Consider the following 20,511-nt stretch of genomic DNA (forward strand, 5'->3'; position numbering starts at 1 on the left):
AACCTAAGAATATGAATCCCTGCAGTCACGAAAGCTTCAAATCTAGAAGCTTCAAATCTAGAATTCATCTGGGTACTCCGGTCTCCTCACACGTTAAGTCAAAGCCTCATTAAAACGGAGCTTGGCAAAGATCCCCATGTAGGACATCTCAAGAAGTCTTCCTCTAGATAGAGACTCGGTGAGGCTTTGCTGAATAAATAATGTACATTATTGTCATTAATATTAAACTGAGGGCTCTACCGTAAAAAAACACTAACAGTGTAGGTGTTTTAAGTTCTGCTGTATAGCTCTCCAATTTGTTTGAAATGCACCACGTGTTGTTTGGAATGAAATTCGATGTCACGCACCGAACGTTGGGCTTCGTTCAGGAACCGGATTCAATACAAAACGGTAGACTTATGTCAAATAACATGTGGTACAACCAGGAAACATATCGGAAAGCTACCCCAAGGTATCCCTCGGAGTGAGAAAGACAAGTGACAAAGCAGCCAGGTAAGGATATGCTCCAGTAAATGGGAGGAACTGGAAAGCTTGGCTCTGAAAATATCCAACATTGAATGGAGCAAATTGTGCTGCGAGGATTGCATGATGCGTTTTCTAATAGGGCCACAGAGGGATATGCATGCAAGATGCACACCGCAAATGCACCCACTTGTGTTGTCAGTTTCTCTCATCAACAGCTAAGTGACGGAAAAATAAGCGACGTAATAAAAGATGCCAACAAAAGTACACATTTCAAAATGAACAAAAGAGTGCAACTGAGGTAAATTAAATTGTCACATTCTTAATATTTATTAAGTTTTTATATTTTTAAATATGTTTATATGCATGGTGTTTGCATGAGCTGCAAGCATATAACATGCTGCTGTATGGTGATAATAATACTAAAATTCATGCCTTAATTTCCAGAAGAATAACTAATTCCAGGAGTGTCTCGCATTATGATTTTAGGTCAATTTAATAAATGGGCATTTATGATTAAAGTAAGATAGAATTTCTTAAATTGCTCACGGACTGATCAAATTTACCACGGCTTTGATTGGATATGGCTTTATTCATCAGCAGCCAGTGACACGCAAGGGGATGGCACAAGAGGGCATGGGTCAATAATTGGCCTACTCTTTAAAGCAGCGTGACATTTTTCATGGCTAGTGATTGACATTTTATTGAGACGCTTACGACGCTGCAAAAATGAGCGTTAACAATCACAAATATATCTGCAGCTGAAATTTGAACTTTTTAAAATTACGATATTTATGAAGCCCTTTTTTAACAAGTGGCTTTTAGAAAGCAAAGAATGCATCGTCAACATCTGCGAGGAAACGTGATCTTGCAGGTTACTAAATGTTCTTAAAGCGGGCCCAGATAATCTTACCGCAGATCAAGTCGCTGTATTTACACAGCCTGGCCCGTCTGCTTTGTGCCAGTGTCACACGCCACACTAATAATCAGAACCACCTTCCTACCACGGGAAGTTTGGGAAATTGTGTCCCTGAGCTGTAATCACCTTAATTGCATTTCCAATTAATACCATCTGCATCGAGTTGATCATCTGCTGTTCAAAAAAAAAAACTAACCACAAAGGTATTCCATATTCATTTGATTAGTCACAGCACCGCAACAAGGCTGCCCCCCTTTTCTGAAATGAGTGTTCCAAGCCATTTGCAATGATTAACGGTGATGTAGATTTCTTTTACCCACCAACCACGGCACATTAAATGCTAATCACAAACGGTAACTGTGATGCTCATGCCATCCTCCGAGGGGTTTGCGTTTTGTTCGCCCAATTGTATATTTGAACATAGCCGATATCCAATTATCGACAGAGATGCCTACGTTTTGGCGCAGAATGTACGATTTTCACGAACGCGTTAAATAGCCTACGACCTTTTGCTCTGTATTTAAATGCAATATAAGCAGAGTCATCACACGCCCCCTATACATTGCAAATCGTGAACACTAATATCGGTATTAAAACTAGAATTCATTCCAACGCAGACAACGCAACCTTGCGATGCGTAATGAAACCTAGAGTCAGTCGCCCAGTCTCGTATTTTTTCACAATACACAGCTTAAACGCAGTGTCTTAAAGCAAAGAACTGGAAGTTATTTACCAACTTTCTTACAGAGCACACGGGGGGAAAGTATGTTACTCTATACCACATATTAGAAAACAGAGGGCAACAAAAAAAACACAAGCAACGAACCACGCCATCATTAAACTTAAATTGAGCATGATTACTTACCAATACAGGCAGCATCCTCTCCTTTGCAAGTGCAATAGTGAGCAGCACAAAAAAAGAGAGAATCGCTATTTAATGGGATACGACAAAGCGTCAGAAACGCCTGTGCAAATATTTAAAATAAACATGCAACCGAGGATCCGACGAGCAGAGAAAGGAAGTAATATGCGAAGATATAATTTCCAGCGTTGCTCGATTTGAAATCACGTTTTGAAGAAAAGTACAATGGGATGCAAAGCAAAATCCCATCTATCCATGACTCCTCATTAGAGTGGACATGTAGCACGTCTAATTTTAGCCCAGCGCTCCCAAAAAAAGATGGACACCACTCCATTGCCTTCTGCAAGCATCATCGTCAGCCACGGCCTATCCACTTCTGGATGAAGGCTTTCCCTAGCCGTCGCTGTCTCTCGCGCTCTCACGAGCCAACAGTCCACCGAGCTCATGCACACATGGGCTGATCTCGGTGCTCCAACTCCCCATTGGACATCACCTCACGTTGCGTTCCCTTCCTTTGGGCTGCCACTGCAGATGCGATTCTCTACCGATGAACATCATCCCGTAACGGTGACGTGTGTCCAGCCTCAGCCCACTTTGCTTCATCTCGAAGTGAATATGATGTCGTTAACTTGCATATACGGACACGTCTTTTCTATCATGGCAATTTCTTGTTGCTGGTACATTATAAGCGACACCTGCAAGAACAGTCCTAAAATACACATCTCACCAACGCTTAAGACTTTAAAACCAACATGCATTAGCAAACAAGGCAGCCTTTTTGAAAAAGTAAGCTTCAAATGCAGTTTATTACACCTTGTCCTGACCTTCACATTTCATTATTCTGCCTCTGATATAAAGACCTACCTCCAACTGACACCTAAGCAAATATAAACTTAAGAACACTTTCCTTATGGGGTGACTGACAATCATTGGTAAATATACAATTTTCACATCCTAAAAATATCCCCCAACCCCTTCTCCCACTGACACAGCAAATGCATTCAGAAGGGTCATAGGTGACCGTAGTTGACTTACATGGATAGAGCCCTTAGCTGTCTCCGCTATCCAGGAAAATACATTATTTATTACTTAGGATTTGGTGGGAAGCCAAAAGTCAGTTCTTATTAACACCAGTACTTTCTCCAAGTACTTCTTTTAAGTTTATTATAAAGTTTAGACCTGTTTTTTACAAAATGCTCCATTCAGTCTTACTTTTCTATGCTTATATAAGAAAGTGTTTTTTCATTGGTCTCCCCATCGTGTTATAATGGATGTCGAAGTGGGAATGTGTGTGTGTGTATACGGATAACGCGCTAAGCTATGAACCCGGAGATCCGAGTTCAATTCCCGCTCGTGGCCAACACAAGCAACGATGATCTGAACCGGTCCTGGACCTCCCCTAGGTCGACTCAGCCTCAAATGAGTAAACATCGCCACTCAGGAGACAAAGGCGACCGGGCATGGTGCTGGCCATCCACTCCCTCATGTGCTGTTCCGGCCTTCATTAGGTGCTCGCGAACAGCACTTGCCCCAACAGTCTGTTAAGGATTTGAAGCTTTCGTGACTGCAAGGATTCATATTCTTAGGTTTTTTCGGTAAAGTCACGTAGGTAAAAAATTAAAATTAATAAAAGTAAAATAAAATAAAATCGAAACGTCGTGATTTATATTTACCGAAAAAACCTAAGAATAGTCTGTTAAGGCTTTACAGGGATCTTTGATTTTGTTTTGTATGGATTGGACAGAATCACGGCCAAGACTAATAAGTCCAACGCTGCCAACCAAGGCACCACAACACAGAATATAATAATGCCTTCATTTTATGTAGCATCATGCATGCCAACAGCATCCCACAACGCTGTACATTAATCATATATCAGCACCAAAACTCATATACGCGGTTGGCTACGCACGGTGTGGAATAGCCCAACACACACACACGTACATACACACCAAGCAAATAAAAACCCTACGACCAAGCAAAACAAAAAAAATAATACACAAATTAAGAAATGGCACCAAAAGAAAAAGCACAAACAACAATAATTATAAAAACAGATAAATTAGTCCATTATGACCGATTCAAACTGATACGATACATTATGGCTCACAATCAGACCTCCTATCACAGGATACGAGATGTCAGGACATTTAATCAACCCTGCATTCCACTCAATAGAGTTAATTAAATGTAAAAAAAAACTAAGCTGATTATTTCATCCCAAAATCACATTTAAATATTGTATATATATGGAGATAAAAGCCTTTGTGTTTAATTCTTAATATGTTGTCTGCTTCCTAAGAAATAAAATGCTCATGGGTGAATATCTTTTGAAACATGAACTCTCCAACATAAAAGTGGAAAAACACATTGTTTGGAACACTTAAGTAACACTGCCATTTCAATAAGCGATTACAATTTTTATTTTAGAATTATTTTTATGTCAGGTGTGTTTTTTCCTGCCTGTCTATGTAACAGCCTGCACGTGCGCGAATGATTGCTCGAGACAAGTACACAATGCTGCACTTATGGTGCATATAATGCCTTAAAAGTGGCCGTGATTTGCAACTGAAAACCTCATTTTCAACTTACTGCACTTGCATTTCCAAACATTAATCTGTAGTGAAACGCATGAAGCAGAAAAAGGGCCAAAATTGCTTGGCCATGTTTAAGCTGGCAGTTTATTAAACAAACATCCTCGCCCGTAATTAATGGCTTAATTATTTCATGCACGCTACCTCCAGGATTGCGGCACAAAAAAATGTGAAATTAGGGAAACACCACCGAGATGGTCATGCTTAGTCCAGCGCCTTCCGCACAAAACCTCTAAAAGTATTGAATGTCATGCTTTTGGCAGGTTTTATTACGTTTATCGTAACTGCTTAAGTGTGTTTAACATGTCAATACTGTAATTCGCTGCACACATGTTGTTGGTATGTACATGGCATTTGTTTCTGTGCACCTGTTAGTCAAGTGTGAAATACTGTGCATGCTTCGATTTAAAGCTTTCGTGACTGCAGGGATTCATCTTCTTGGTTCTTTCGGTAAAGTCACGTAGAAGGGAAATAATAAAATAATAAAATTTAAACATAATAAAATAATTCTCACGACGTTTCGGCCACAACGCAAGCAGCCGTCCTCAGGTGAAGACCAGGTCTGTCGCTGTCTCCCCGACAGACCTGGTCTTCACCTGAGGACGGCTGCTTGCGTTGTGGCCGAAACATCGTGAGAATTATTTTATTATTTCGATTCTACGTGACTTTACCGAAAGAACCAAGAAGACTGTGTATGCTGCTTAGGATTCACACAATGTATTCCTAGGAATGCTGCTGCTAATCGGATGCAAGTAAAAGTGAACATTTATGCTTTTAATAAAAAGAGTCTGCAGTCCAAAGGCGGGCGATTGAGCAGAGAAAGTTTTAGCAGATTAGGACAACCACATGATTCAGAAAAACCTCGTGTGACCGACTATCCACTCCTATTATTAGGTGGCACAGACTTAAGGCTTACATACCGAAGCAAACGCTAATGTTTTAAAATATGCAAGATGGACATTTCTGCACTGGTGCAAATATTTTTTTTTTCACTTGGAAAAATGAAACATTCCAGCATGCTCAGCCAACCAAAGAAAAGTGCCAAATTCTTTTGCACTATTTCTCATCGGCTGATCATGCAAATGAGTGCGCAAAATGAAAGTCCCCAGCCTCATTGTTGCACACTGCAACCCGAGGCCACTGCTCACTGCCAAAAACGAAACGATATTTTAATTAATCTATCTGGAGCCAAGCGCAGTTTTATAACGATATTGTGAAAAACAAAGGGGGCGTGTACCGCGTTCCCAAATTGAAATGTTCACACTGATCAAAACAGAATGGAGCAAATGTTTAGTTAAAAAAGAAAACAAGACTCGTTTCCCGAACCCAGAGAGCAGAAGCAATGCTGCACACAACCCTACTCACTCCCTGATGTGCTTTTCAGATTGTACCGCGTGTTATTCAGCAACATATCTAACGTTTCGCTCCACGTCCGGGCATCTTCTACAGTTTGTGAAGGAACTGAATATTAAGTTCCTTCACAGCAAAAAACTATGCAACAAAATTGCAGTACACTACTATTACACAGTATAAGAGGAACCTACCCCTGGAATTGTGGGTAACAGGCATTACATGGGACAAGTGTAACTTCAGAAAGTAAATTTTATCACTCTAATTACAAACCTTTACTCATTTCTACGGTGACAGTTTATTGGCCAATTGTTTTTAATCTATTCTGATAAACACGATCCATCTGTTGCTTCAAGGCAAGTGGAATTTGGAAGTGTTTTGGTCATGCCAAAAGGGTTTCTGCTCAATTTCATGTTTCCTCCTTTTTATTTTACTAAGCGTACTTGAACAATGATGCAAAAACCGATTCAGAATTAATTCTCCAAAACGTTCCCTTTAAAGCTGCGGTTTTTGTTATGCATATATACATGAGCAGTGGTCAAAACAATTTGAAAACAAGACACTGCAAAAAAATCAAGACTACCATAGTTTGACATTTTCGTCCCACTTATGAGTACAAATAACACTATCTCACAATACATTAAGAGCGATTACATTTCAAGTAACGTATACAGAGTCTGCTCAATTTAATTGTCCCATTGCTTTACTTTTTTTATACCGACGCTCATGCAAAAATAAACCTCATATTATTATTACGGGACGGGAGAATTCGTCTGCATTATAAATAATCGTAAAAGCATCAGTTTTCACAGTTATATATCCCATGCAGCATTTTCATCTGAGGGGGCAGTGCAAATTGTCCTTTAAGTAACCAGTATCGAATGTGTGCCACACATTTTATAATTTCCAGAGGGTGACATTTTCTTACTGAAGCACCCATGGCAAGCAGCTGGCAGATGACCAGTGCAATGAAAATCTAGAGAACTTCTAATACGCTTAAAAACAAACATTAACAATTTCTGCAGGCAACGGAGGTTTTCTGTTCACCGAGCTAACCCATAACTGGGGTCCGTTTATGCTTGTGTGAAGGAGCGCATTGCATTAAGTGGTCAAGTGCGAATTAAGGAACGCGAGTGCTTCCACGCATGTGGAGGAGAGTGCCTGCCGGTGACTTCAGGGCCAACGGACCCAGTAAGCGCAGCGTTGTGGCTGTGCGGCAGAGGTCGCAACCGGGTACCCGATACCCGTACCCTACCCGATACCCGTACCCGGCCGGGTACGGGTAGCCGTTTGCGACCCTGGTGCAGCCGGGTACGGGTACGGGTAGGCCGTGAGTCACTGGTGAGTAGCCGTTTGTCACTCATTTCGGGTAGGGTACGGGTAGGGAACGGCTACCCATACCCGGCCGGGTACGGGTACGGTTACCCATTTGCGACCCTGGTGCAGCCGGGTACGGGTAAGGAATCAAAACCCGTTTGCGACCTCTGCTGTGCGGGTACCACGTCCCAGTGCTGTTCAACTCATATCAGTCTTCAACACACGTACCGGGGAGCTTATTACGCAAATGCGGCACACAATACCGCCAGTCACCGTCCAACGATGTGAACAATATATAAATATAAAAATGCCCGTTTCCTTTTAAGCTTAGTGAAACAGTTGTATATAGTGAAATGCACTGTGCATGACATTCTTGCTATGCTTAAGGGTCACATTTTGAATCGTCGTCTTGAACCAAGTTATAAAAGGCATACGAAGGCAATTTGTACAGTGTAGTATAAGCAAGTACAGTAGTAACGTCTGAATATAAGACTGTAAGGTAACGCGAGTATAATTCAGGCTACAAGTGATTAACATTACAGGTCTTACCTCGATAGCATCCTTAAACTCATCCTCCAGTGACTGTTCTTCGCTGTCGTCTGTGCTTGGCTGCAAAGACTCATGGGAAAAATATTTTACGGGATCCTCCATCAGACCCTTCAATGAAACAAAAAAGAAAAGAGCGAAGTTTCAGAGCATTAATATTTGATAGTTTTAAATAAACACTCCGCTCATAGTATACAGTTATTATGGCTACATATACAACCACACTCTGCATAAATAATCATGAATTATGAGAATTTTATGCAAATGTTAAAATTGTAACGAAGAAGTCGGGCAACCTACTCCAACATACCTAGAGGATATACTCGATAAGAACACACACATTGAAGGAAAATAAATTACAACACGAGTACCAACTTAACAATGAAGATTTTTATACCCTTAAGTTACAGTGGTGGCATTACTGGAAGCGTTTAGATTGCAAAATTACACATTCAGCAGTCAAAGGAAATGACTCCCATCACTTAAGTGTAAACTATCCCACTATGCTTTTGACTGATCATATGACCAACATGCAAACAGGAATTTGCCAGGAGTAGACTGTTAAAAAGAAAGGCCCTTTCCAAAACCTCTCCATTCTGCAACATTAACCTTTTGGATTTTACAAGGGCTCTCTCTACTGTCTGAACAAGACAGCATGGTCATAAAAGTTAAATTAACTGCAGATATTATCTGAGAAAGTTGATTATGTAAGTAAAACTGTGGGATTTTCATGAATATAGAGCCCTTTCATGCTCCAGACGTTTGTAGGAAATTAGCTCTTTTCAAGCATAGCCAAAGAGTACTTTCCGATGCAGTACAACACCTGGATTTGGTCCCAACGAGAGCAGCATTGGTCCGCGTCAGCCTAAAGCCCCCTGGGTTTCTTACGTGGATAATGTCCAGATGAATAAAAGCTTATAACGTGTACAAATATTGGCTCTGCTTCCTTACAAAAACAAATATCATGTTCAACATGTGCTCAGAAATCTGCACAGTAACATACCTTGCAGGCTAACCTGGGCATGGCAACATTTTCCAACTAAATCCAACTCTGGGCATTAAGAGTTTCTAAGTGTTATTAACATACGGACAATAAATAAACGATAGTCTGACGGTGCGAAAGAAGTTCGACATACGTACATTGTTATAATGGGTATGTTTTTCAGCAGTTTCGAGATGGTTAGTGTTGTTTCCATGTTCATGTTGAAGTCATTCTCCCAATCCGATAAAAAAAATCTTCTTCTAAAAAATCACTGTGAATAACTTTGGCAAAAGCGCGTCACCTTGTCCGAGTACCCCGCTGCTATGCCGTTTTGTAACTTCATTCTTGTATATGCTTTTTAGAATTTGTAAATATTTCTTAATTATGCCTTGGTAGTGAAGGTTTTGGATGACTGCATCAATTTCAATTGAGGAAAATGCATTTTCATAGTGTACAAAGCCTCAGCACCATTATAACGCAGTTTCCAAGTGGTCGACAACTATTTTCTTGAGCTGCAAGACCGAGCAGGATACTACAATGATACAGTAACGTGGCAGCGTACTCTCAGTTATGTGTACCGCAATCTGCGAGTACATCGTATCTTGTCAAACTTAATCGTTAAATTATTTGAGGAAATCGTTTGCGCTTAATGTTGTTTTTGCTGAACGCAGCACTTTTCAGAAATGCACCTACCGCAGTGTTCTTCACTAATTTTCAGTAGGGGGCCACTTTTGCCAATAAGACATGAGTGTGAGGACCATCCCGCATTTGAAACCATTGGGTTTGACAGCACGACGATGTGGTGTTTTCACATTTGTGTATTGTCGGGGGCCGCACTAAAGGCCAGTGACCCCGTGGGTCTTGCAATGAAGAACAGTGATCTACCGTGTTAAAAACGACAACTAATGGTACTTCAAATCCATTAATCTTTTGCATAATCTTATAGATACAGGTGTGTGAAGGTAGAAAAACCCTCTCCTAAATCTGTTTTGCTCATTTGGTTGGTTGGCCTCTAAATTGTCTTTTCTTCCATCCTCAATCATTGTCAACCACTGCAGAAATGGAGCCATGCGATTAGTACGTGTTCAGGAGCTACATGGATTTTTTTATTGCGAGACTGAGAAATGGGGATGGACTTTGTGATGCCTTCATCTAGCAGTGGATAGGTCACAAATGATGATGTACCCAGACTTCTGCTTATTTTAATGGTTGCGCTCAGTTGATAATACACGTATATTACATTGTCAATAATTGAAAACATTGCCAACAATGATCAATGTTGTTATTGCAAGAGTATGCAAAGCCCACCTTCTTGCAAATTAACTATGTACATTTTAACAGTGACGATTCATATGAACAGTGTTCGCCTTCATTTTACTTTTACTCCGAATACATTCAGTATAATTTTAGGAATATGTAAAAATGCACGAAAACACGTGTAACCATGTGCTCTAACCGGGTTCGATCACGAGCGATCAAATTACCACAGCGTAAAGCCACACAGAGTGTTTCAAATCAATATCTCTCAACAGTTTCATCGCATGAATGAACGCGTACGCTTCAGCGTCAATGACATCAGTTGAACAGTTCGTGTATTTGCTTACCAGCGCCCTTAATTACGGGGCATTCCACATTAACCCCTAATTGGTTTTGAATGGCTGTTTTGCCAAGAAGAAGTGGCCAGCAAACGCTGTAAAAATGTGCCCTCGACCACCAAAGTTGTGAGCGCGTGTCTGTTTTTTTTATTCATAATTAAATCATCTGCCAGAATTCGTTCTCATTTGTTTCATATATATATACAAATACTACCACTCTCCTGGTTATTATTATTATTATTTCTGATTCATCCGGACCACACACTGAACGTGGGGACACATAAAAAAAAACCAACGACTTCACCTTTACTGCAATCAACTACCCCCCACAACGTGGCCAAACCCCTATAACAACCTTGAACAGCCATCAGTCCGCATCACTCGTCATGAGAACAGTTGTATTAAGATGTTAGAACACCAAACTGAAACCTTTTTACGAGGAATCATTTCTGCATTAACCACAATACTTGTGGTCAGAAAGCAAACAAAAAAACACACTCTGATAATATATGCATTGTCCTTGAAACTGATTGGTCCACACCAGAGACAGCTTTCTTTTGAGCCGTGTCACAAAACGGTGTTAGACCAGAGGACTCCTTTTGGTGTGGACCAATCAGTTTCAAAGACGATGCAAATATTATCAGAGTGTGTTTTTTGTTTGCATTTTGACCACAAGTTGTGTGGTTAATGCAGACATGATTCCTTGTATAAAGATTTCAGTTTGGTATTCTAACATTTTAACACACCTGTTTGTTGCCAGAAAAAAGGGGAAAACCTATTCTCATATTTTGGTACTGGCAAAGGAGGTCCCACAATGTAGCCAATCACTCGTCATCTTTAGCAATTATATTAATAAAGCTGACATTAACGTGAAAATCGTTAAACCAATGTCACGATTGCCGCCGCCGCCAACACCAGAGCAATCCCCGTCCCCGGTAACAAACAATCGGCGCTGCAGCAAAAATCAGCATCTCATGGTGGTTTCCACAGACAACCAAGGTCAAAGTCAGCGGAAAAGAGGCCAAAGTAAGTAAGAAAATTTGCTATTCCGCACTCTTACGAGTCCAGCCCATCACAAACGCGCAAAGTTGAGACATCTGACAGCACCGTGTGATTGGACATTTTAACCACAATTTTATCCCAATTGTACTTTCGGTGTCGTGTCGAGAGACAAAACAAATCCATTGCCATCTCTCGCAGGGCGGTGTAGCCCTTCTTGTTCGAGAACGGCCCACAGGAGCGGGGACAACAAAGTTACCTCTGAGATTCATTCAAGTGAACTCTGATTCACAAAGGTAGAGAGGGCAGCAATTTCCAACCCACTCTTGTTGTACGCGCATCATGTTCATTGCATGACAATCAAACCGATAACTCTAATTCCCAGAGATGGAATGTGGCCATAGTAAGCAACGCGATGGGATTAACGTCCCAAGGCCGTGGGCCGTAGGAAGCCACAGGCTGCTAGGGACGCTGCTGGGGACGCTGCCTGTGCCTGGCGTTGGCGGCGCACCTCACTGCCGTAGCTATCGGGGGCAACGGCCTCTTCCTCTGCCTCGTTGGGCTCCGTGACGGTGACCTCCACGGGAGACAGCGGGGGCCCCAGCTCCTCTTCCTGCTGCTGCTGCTGAACCTGCTGCTGCTGCTGCCGCCGCTGCTGCTTCCGGTTGCGCCACCACTCTGACATCACTGCATGCAGCAGTCGCAGTTATTTATGAGTGGACATATTAGATCTATGCATGCATGCAAATGTGTACATGTACCGCACTATTTGACCATACCTTCACAGTGTTGGTAATCGCGGGCTGGTGAAGGCAGGGTGCATAGACATAGAAGTATAATATACAACAATGGATTTTGCTGTGATGCCATCTGTTGTCCACCACATAAAACTCAATAGGCGTATAAAACCTGTTATATATAGTGCTCACCCGTACAAACACTAATCCAGGCTCAACGCTGCTTAGCCTTCGAGAAGGCATTGCGGCCAGCAGAATGCACCATAGCCAAATCCATTGTTGTACCGTATTAAAAACAAGTGGGCTTGAGCCTGCATAGTGCTTGGATGTGAGACCACCTGTTGCACGGTACTTCTATGCTCCAACATCTATGCTGCCCCTCCTTTGCCAACCCATCCTGACGAGCGCGGTGAAGTATGATCAAATAACTCTCACGGGCCGCACAACGTGAGTAAGGCCCTTGCCCAGCAGTTGATTAGCAACATGTATTTCTGTGCGAATTGGCATTGGACAATGCGTGTGCTTGTACACGTGCTTACAAATTTCAAGCACTGACAGCGTATTACAATGGGTAGCTCTGTTTGGCTCAACATGCAAGTTATTTTACAAGACTTGCTTGTTTTGGCATCGCTTGTTTTCCAGATGAATCACTTAAAAGTTGGTAATTAACTTGGTCATGATAGTGGCAGCTCACTGCCTTCAATGTTCTGACCACTTTCAAGTGCCACAGCAGATGGACCAGAAGCTAAATGCCCTCTCTGGGAGGGGATTTAAGAAATGGAATGTGAACACATAAAATAAACAGATTAAACTGATATGAAAGAATGTGGTGCATATTGAGCAAAATCCAGGCCCACAATCCACACTGCCACCTTTTGGCAAATTGAACAAAAAGCTAATGGAAATTTACCATAAGTCGTCTAACATTTATAATAGTTGTACTTACTCTAACATTTATGATGAAATAATGACAACTGAAATGTTAAGCTTAAGTAGCAAACATCTTCTAATATTAGTATTATCTTGTGTATCAGCCTGTATAGTTGCAGTTTGCATGTTCTCCCCGTGGTTACGTGGCTCCGGGTCCTCTGGTTTTTCCCTCCACATTTTAGAATCAACGTGCGTTTAGAGTATTTGGCGGCTTTACATTTCCACATGATGAGCCACTTCGTTGAGCTATCATTTGTGGCCAGGTCGCTTCTGAAAAAGAGCTATATAGCTCAGTGGGCCTTACCTGGTAAAATAAAAATTAGTTTATAGCTTTGTTTCGTGTTCTTAATTGTTCATGTCACTTCCCAAAGCACAATGGCACCATCTACTGGAGGAATGTGGTAACTGCACACCAATAGGGTGGCTATAAAACTGAACTTGGAAAAGTTTTTTTGTTTTGTCTGTGAAAACCATAAATTATTTTTATTTTACCAGGTGAGGTCCACTGAGTTCTATAACCCTTTTTTCAGGAGTAACCTTGGCCATAAATTATAGCTCAACGAAGTGGCTTATCGTGTGGAATATAGAGTACCCAAATACTCAAAACGTACGTTGATTCTAAACATAAGAAGGAAAAACCAGAGGACCCGGAGAAAAATCCACGCGACCACGGCAAGATACAAACTCTAAATATACAGGTGTCAGGGTAGGGATGGGACTCACGACGTCCTGTATACCAGGCGAGGTAGTTAACATCTCGCCATCACAACGTTTGTGTTGAAAACACCATGACGCTTGCACAAAGCTGGGCACACAAACCAAAAAAACTGTTTCCAGCAAATGATTTAAAGGCATTAAGTGTGCCCGATGTCAGAATTACATGATGATTGCAGAAATAAAGAGTATTAGATTTGATTTTAAGCTTTCGTGACTGCAGGAATTACTCTTTGGTTCTTTCGGTAAAGTCATGTAGAAAGAAAAGAAAATAAATAATGGAATACACGACGTTTCGATTGCACAAGCAACCGTCATCAGGTGTGAAAGAATGCAAGCTCGGAGAGAGAGACACATACAGAGAGACACACACACATAGACACTGAGACACACAGTGTCTCTCTCTCACTGTTTGTGTCTCTCTGTGTCTCTCTCCAAGCTTGCATTCTTTCACACCTGATGACGGTTGCTTGTGTTGCAATCGAAACGTCGTGTATCCCATTATTTATTTTATTTCTAAATGACTTTACCAAAATAACCACAGTATTAGATTTGCTTTAGTTTATCGAAGACGCTCGTATTTTTCTGATATCAGACACCTAACATTGTTAAGCGCTCCCAAAGTAAATGAAATCAGATCATTTAAAATTGGCATTATGTCGTGTATGAATCAGCTCGTGTATGCTAGCTGGTGTTATTTATCCAACGGGCAGTGTCAGAGGTTTAGGGAATGCCTCGACCTTTGCTTAGGACAACACCTTTAAGCACCGCAGTCACAAAAACGTCGTGACCGCTGTTGATTTCCATTGCAACCTAGAAGTTCCAGTTGCATCTGCATATCTCACGAAACAAACAAATTCTCTACTTCATAGAGAAACCAAGACACGCGCGTATTGCATCGCTCACCTATGAGGAAGTCTTGATTCCAGAAAAACGTTATATTCACAACCAACAGTATCATCCAGTGCAGGGGCAGGAAGTAAAATGTATAAAGTGCAGCCAATAGACATCCATAAAATCTATTAAAAGAGAACAAAACAATTCATATTTTAGAGCATTTCCTATTACACACATGCATTTTTACTTCTTTATGCAAGTGCTATGATATATTTGTAACTATCTTTTACAAAAATACACATTCATGCTTTTATTGTAAACCAAGGCCTTTAAAGGACAATCTGGTCCTCATACCCTCCAGACTAAGGCAACTTAACAGTGTCTGAATGCCAATGTTTATCATTCAAGTTGTAAATCGTCCGCTCCAATCATTCATGCGTTTATGAAGGCCCTCAATGGTAATCGGCGCTTGGCAAAAGCCGAGGCAGACAGGAGGATAACTAGAATTGCCTGGACTGACACTTGTATGTATGTAATGCAGTGGTACACTCACCTCACCGAGAGCGCCTGACTCTCCCAGCTGATAATGCCATAGAATATCTCGCACAAATCACACGCTCTCGTGAGCATATGTTGAAGTTGAATTAAACTGCATGACAAAAAGGAGAGCAGACATAGTAATAAAACTAGTTATATTTTTTATAAGCATAGTAAAAAACAGCACTTTTAAAAAGTACACGTCAGATTATTTACTGACATGTACCAAAGTTTTCATCGGTTGTAAAAATGTCACAGCATATATGACAAAAATTGCACCTAATTTAAAGCTACGGTAAATCCAGATGTAATAGGCAGTAAATGCTAATGTCATTGGTACACTAAGACGACAATATATACATACTATTAAATAGCTGTGAACAATGCAATAACAATTACATTACTTACAGCCCAATAAAGTTTAGCAGCTGAACTAATGGCGATATTTCTCTTAAGTGACCATTATTGACCGAGATTACACAAAACATCCAACTCCAATTGTATCTAATCATCTTCAACAGCCATTCTCAGGCCACAGATTAATTATAGACGATAGCATTTTCACTTGGTGGCACGCTTCCAGGAGTGGCAGGTCACTTGATGCCACAGTTCTCATATTTCACGAGACAGAATCGCATGACAGAACAAATATATATAGGTTCTTGTTGTTCTATTACAAGAGCTCTCTGAGGTTTAGAACAATCGTAAGTTCCTTATAAATTGTTTAGCTATTTGGGGGGGGGGCACGGAGAAGGAAGCCAATATATCTGTATCAAATAGAGAGTTTGTTTCAAGTGTGTCCAAACTATTCCTTGGCTAATACTTGAAGAATCCCATGTTCGCAAATGTTCATTGTAAATGAATGTTTCTAAAAACAGATGATCCTCTCTATTACAGTCTTGCATAACATTGAAACGAACCATAAGGTACAACTGTCCATCTGCCAGACACGTGGCAGGCAGATAATCTACCATAATTCTAATTCACACAGAGTATTTGATTCATCTTCCATAAAGTGTGGGGGGGGGCAAACTCTGACTAAGAGCAGAGCAACAAGGGAGAGAGGTTGTTCTGAGAGGGACCAGGCTGTACCGCGTATTTTTCAGGGTGATGTCCGATATGTTTGTTCCATGTCCTTGAGCGATTGACCCAAATACGGCTTTTATTGGTTCCACCAAGGCAGGCAAATGCAATCAATGATTTTCCTGAATCAGATTATCTCTAGATTACAAGCATGTATGGATAGCTCGGTTACTGTGGTAGCTTTGTATGCTAAAATTGTTTTATTAAAACCAGGATAGTCAGGAAGAAATTATTTGGTGATGGTACACTATTTATTTTTAATGAAGTGTTATTGACATGTTGAGGCTTTTTGGTGCGATGTTTGATAGAGAATATAATTGTAGCAAAAATAAACGTGATACGAAACAGCAATGTAATATGAACATCGGTAGAGCATGTACAAAACAGACGGATATATGCAACTATATCTGTTTGATGGAAAATTAGAGGTTATTTTTTATATTTGGACCATGACGCCAACATACAAGATGCCCTGATGTCAAATGACATCAGGGCATCTTAGGCATGCAACTGCGACGCACAAAGGGCATGCATTTTTTTCCCCAATCAATACACTCGCAGTAATAACCAGGGCAACCTGCCGACTTCGAATGGCGAACCTCTGTAACAACGAGCAGCTGCCACGCTTCCGGCAGGCCGCGGGCCACGTCACCCCCCCCGCCCCCCTCTGTTGATGGTGCCATTACTCACAAATGTTTCGTTTCCGCGAGGGCTTCGTGCCGACTCAGTGTGATGCGGCTGAGGTCCTCCTTCCACACCGAGTGCCTCCTCTGCACCATGAGCTGCTCCTCGGGGAGGCGTGGCCGGCAGCGCTCCTGCGCATAACCCAACGTCGCCGGCACCGTCAGCAGCAGGGTCGCCAGGGCCAGCCAGGCGCCTGCCGCACAAGTGTGCGTGTGTGCGTGCGTGCGCGTGGATAAATTACATCTCAAACACCCGGCGGTGGAGCGGTTAGCGCGTTGCGCTACGAAACCTGGTGACGCTACTTCAAATCCCGCTCACGGCCACCACCAGTGACGGTTATCTGAACTGGTCCTGGGCTTCACTAGGTCGACTCAGCCTCAAATGAGTACCTGATGCGATGTGTAAACATTGCCACTGGGGAGACAAAGGCGGCCGGGCGTCGCCTTGGCCACCCACCCCCTCGTGTGCCGTGCCGGCCTTCATAGGTGCTCACTAACAGCACTCGCCCCAACAGTCCGTTAAAGCTATACGGGGGTCTTTGTCTTTAGATAAACGACAATACGCAAAGAAAGTGCATGTACGTCACACTAATGCTGACCGAAATTACTATTAAGTTGCGATTTAAAATATTGTTATGCATTATAACTTACTAATCATAATTGGACCCAGGTTTGTCCTAACCTCACGTTTACTTTGACGTAAGAGCACTGCCTTTTGTCAACCCACTGATGGACGAGAGCTTCCTCCCGTCGCCAACAAGGTCGTGGGGGATATTTGGCCATACTTCGCCGTGCTGGTCAGTGTGGGATGAAGGCAGGGCGCATAAACTTGAAAGCACAGAAGACAGTGTCGCAACAATGGCTTTTGCTACAGTCCGTCCACATTTATCAAACGAGATTTTTTTTTATATTTATGAAATAATTAAGTAAAGCTGCCCCTTGTCAATAATTGTTGAAGGCCTCCCCACGGGATGTTGGTACATGGGGGTTGTTTGACCATACCTCACCACGCCTGTCTGTGTGGGTTGGTGAAGAGGGGTACCCAGGATCAGTTCAAATTGCACTCACCACTAATAATAATAGCCAGGGTCAGGAATCGAACTTAGATAACCAGGTTTATCAAAAAAATTCAGCCAACCACTATGCCACTGGTAGTTATAAATATGGTTAAAAGGTTAATTCCGATAGAGGTACTTACACTATCATTAAAACATCACTGTACAGTATGCGTTTATGATATTTTATTTATCTTTGGTTCTCACTGTCAAAGCATTTGCACAGACTGCAATGCAGTTAAATTTATGGTGTTTGGTGATTTTCTATTTTAATCCACAATAGTTCTGCAGACAACTTCCCAAGGCCCTGCGGAGCATCGGATTGGGATCCACTGCTATTTTAACACGAGAACAGCCAGGCATGACAACTTCGATAATCATAACCATCATTGAATGAGTAATCAAAACGAGTGTTCCCAGATGGCACTAACTTAAGTCTCGGGCCACTTTAAGGCTTTCTTTCTATGCAGAGAATTATCGATTCAAGTAAAAGGCACTTACCATGAGATAGTGCAAGTATGAACAAGTTCAACACCAAACAACAGAAGACCGACACCACTGGAGTTCTCCACCTGCAAGCACAAACGTAACATTTGTAAACAGCTGCACACGGCACACTGACACTCATCACCGTCATCATCACGATCTATGGGGCAGATAGCCCATTGGTGTCCACTGCAGATTTCGTCATTTGTTTCCACTTTCCTCCGTCTTGTAGTGCCAATATGCTCAAGTAGTGTCACATGTTTCTGGCACCGATCTCTTTAGAGTCTTCAACAAGCGATTCTCTGTTAGATCTTCCTTTCTTTCCGGTTCCTTCCATTTTTCCAAAGAACACTTGGAATGTTCCTGTTGTTGGCCATCCTACACGTATCCAAATAGTGTGAGTTTCCTTCTCATCACTGACACTATCCATGTAAAAATGTATTGAATACATCGAAACATTTTATTACAATGCATGCATTGAATCAAGCGCTTAAGAATCAACAACTTTACGAGTAGACAAATGACAGTTTAAAAAAGAATGTAAAAAGCAGGCGCGAGATGGTTTGCTGCATTGTGGGAGTACAAGCCATGCGGATAGCTGGGGGAGGCCTTCTCTCAGGAAATCACGGCTTATGGAGATTACCAATTACGGGAATGCTCCATGTATCCACAAACCTATTATCCACTGGTCCAGGATGACCAGCAAAATACTCTATTACACTGGTCAACACACTTTTTCTGGCATAAGGTATTCCAACGGTTTTAAGGTAATTTTGGGGTGCTGGTTCCAAATCTGGCATCAGTTTTTGTCTATCACATCAGGTTTTTGAGATATCAAATATTGCATTTTCAATAAAAACTGCAGAAGAAAAATATTAAATAAATGTGGATATCTACATAAAATTATATTATAAACACACTATCCTAAAAATACAGCACCAGATTTTAACACTAAAGCAGTCACTGACTCGCAACAACTTGCAATCATAAGTGACAGAGTTAATTTCGGGTAAAATCAATGAAAATGGGGTATGCCGATAGCATAAAAATGAGATGTGATAGAGCAAATCTGAGATCAAATGTGGAATCAGCACCCTGAAATTAGTCTAAAACAGCTGCAAAAGTCCAGGCCAGAAAAAAAATGTTTTTTTGTTGTTGACCAGTGTTAAACACGGCTCGATTGCTCACATTTTCCCGCATTTATCCGCGGATAAGATGATAATGAATTTGATGACTTGTGATGATGATGATTTTGCCACTTCCACCATATCTTCAGTCCTCATGGCACCACATGCAACAGATGCAGCACACTACACTCTTCCACACACCACTAAAATGGATATCTTCGGCATATTCCTATTATGTGCATGTTTTTGCACATAAGAGAAATCATGAAGAACATCCATCCCATCATCCGCAGTTCATTAAGTGAATAGGAGGATTTAGTTTTTTGCAACAAGCACAGATAATAAGAGAAGTCAATAACACGCCCTCACATCATGGATATGCTCATTCTGGCTAATTAAACCAATGGGACAATACAAATACAACAAAACAATCAGTTCTTGTATTAAATTTTTACCCCAAATTGTGACAATTCATTTAATCACAGAGTGTGTCCAATTCATTACATACACAACTAACATCAATATGTACTTTTCAATGCACAAGTGTGGTTAAGCATGAGGCCACGTAACACCACCTAAAGCCATAGGTGGCTGCCGGCACTAATAAGCAGTTGCGTTTTCAAATTACACACGTTGACAAATGTTCATAGAAGCAATACAAATGCAATCCCCCCCCCCCTGCCGATTTAACAAAAT

The 20,511-nt window shown here is 41.5% G+C and overlaps 1 protein-coding gene across 3 annotated transcripts in view; it reads right to left on the reverse strand.

Moving 5' to 3' along the window:
• The window catches only part of ZFYVE27 (zinc finger FYVE-type containing 27), a 55,080-nt gene that overhangs the window by 21,837 nt on the left and 12,732 nt on the right, over positions 1–20,511 (reverse strand). For all 3 annotated transcript variants that reach the window (XM_078593172.1, XM_078593173.1, XM_078593174.1), the window contains exons 2-7: positions 18,704–18,774; positions 17,155–17,341; positions 15,398–15,493; positions 14,914–15,026; positions 12,138–12,313; positions 8,054–8,161 (exon numbers count right to left, since the gene is read on the reverse strand). In XM_078593172.1, the coding sequence (XP_078449298.1) occupies positions 8,054–8,161; positions 12,138–12,313; positions 14,914–15,026; positions 15,398–15,493; positions 17,155–17,341; positions 18,704–18,774 (751 nt within the window). The remainder of the gene's footprint in view (positions 1–8,053; positions 8,162–12,137; positions 12,314–14,913; positions 15,027–15,397; positions 15,494–17,154; positions 17,342–18,703; positions 18,775–20,511) is intronic.

Source organism: Lampetra planeri, chromosome 4, assembly GCF_965212315.1.
Source record: "Lampetra planeri chromosome 4, kcLamPlan1.2.h2, whole genome shotgun sequence".
Lineage (NCBI taxonomy): Eukaryota > Metazoa > Chordata > Hyperoartia > Petromyzontiformes > Petromyzontidae > Lampetra > Lampetra planeri.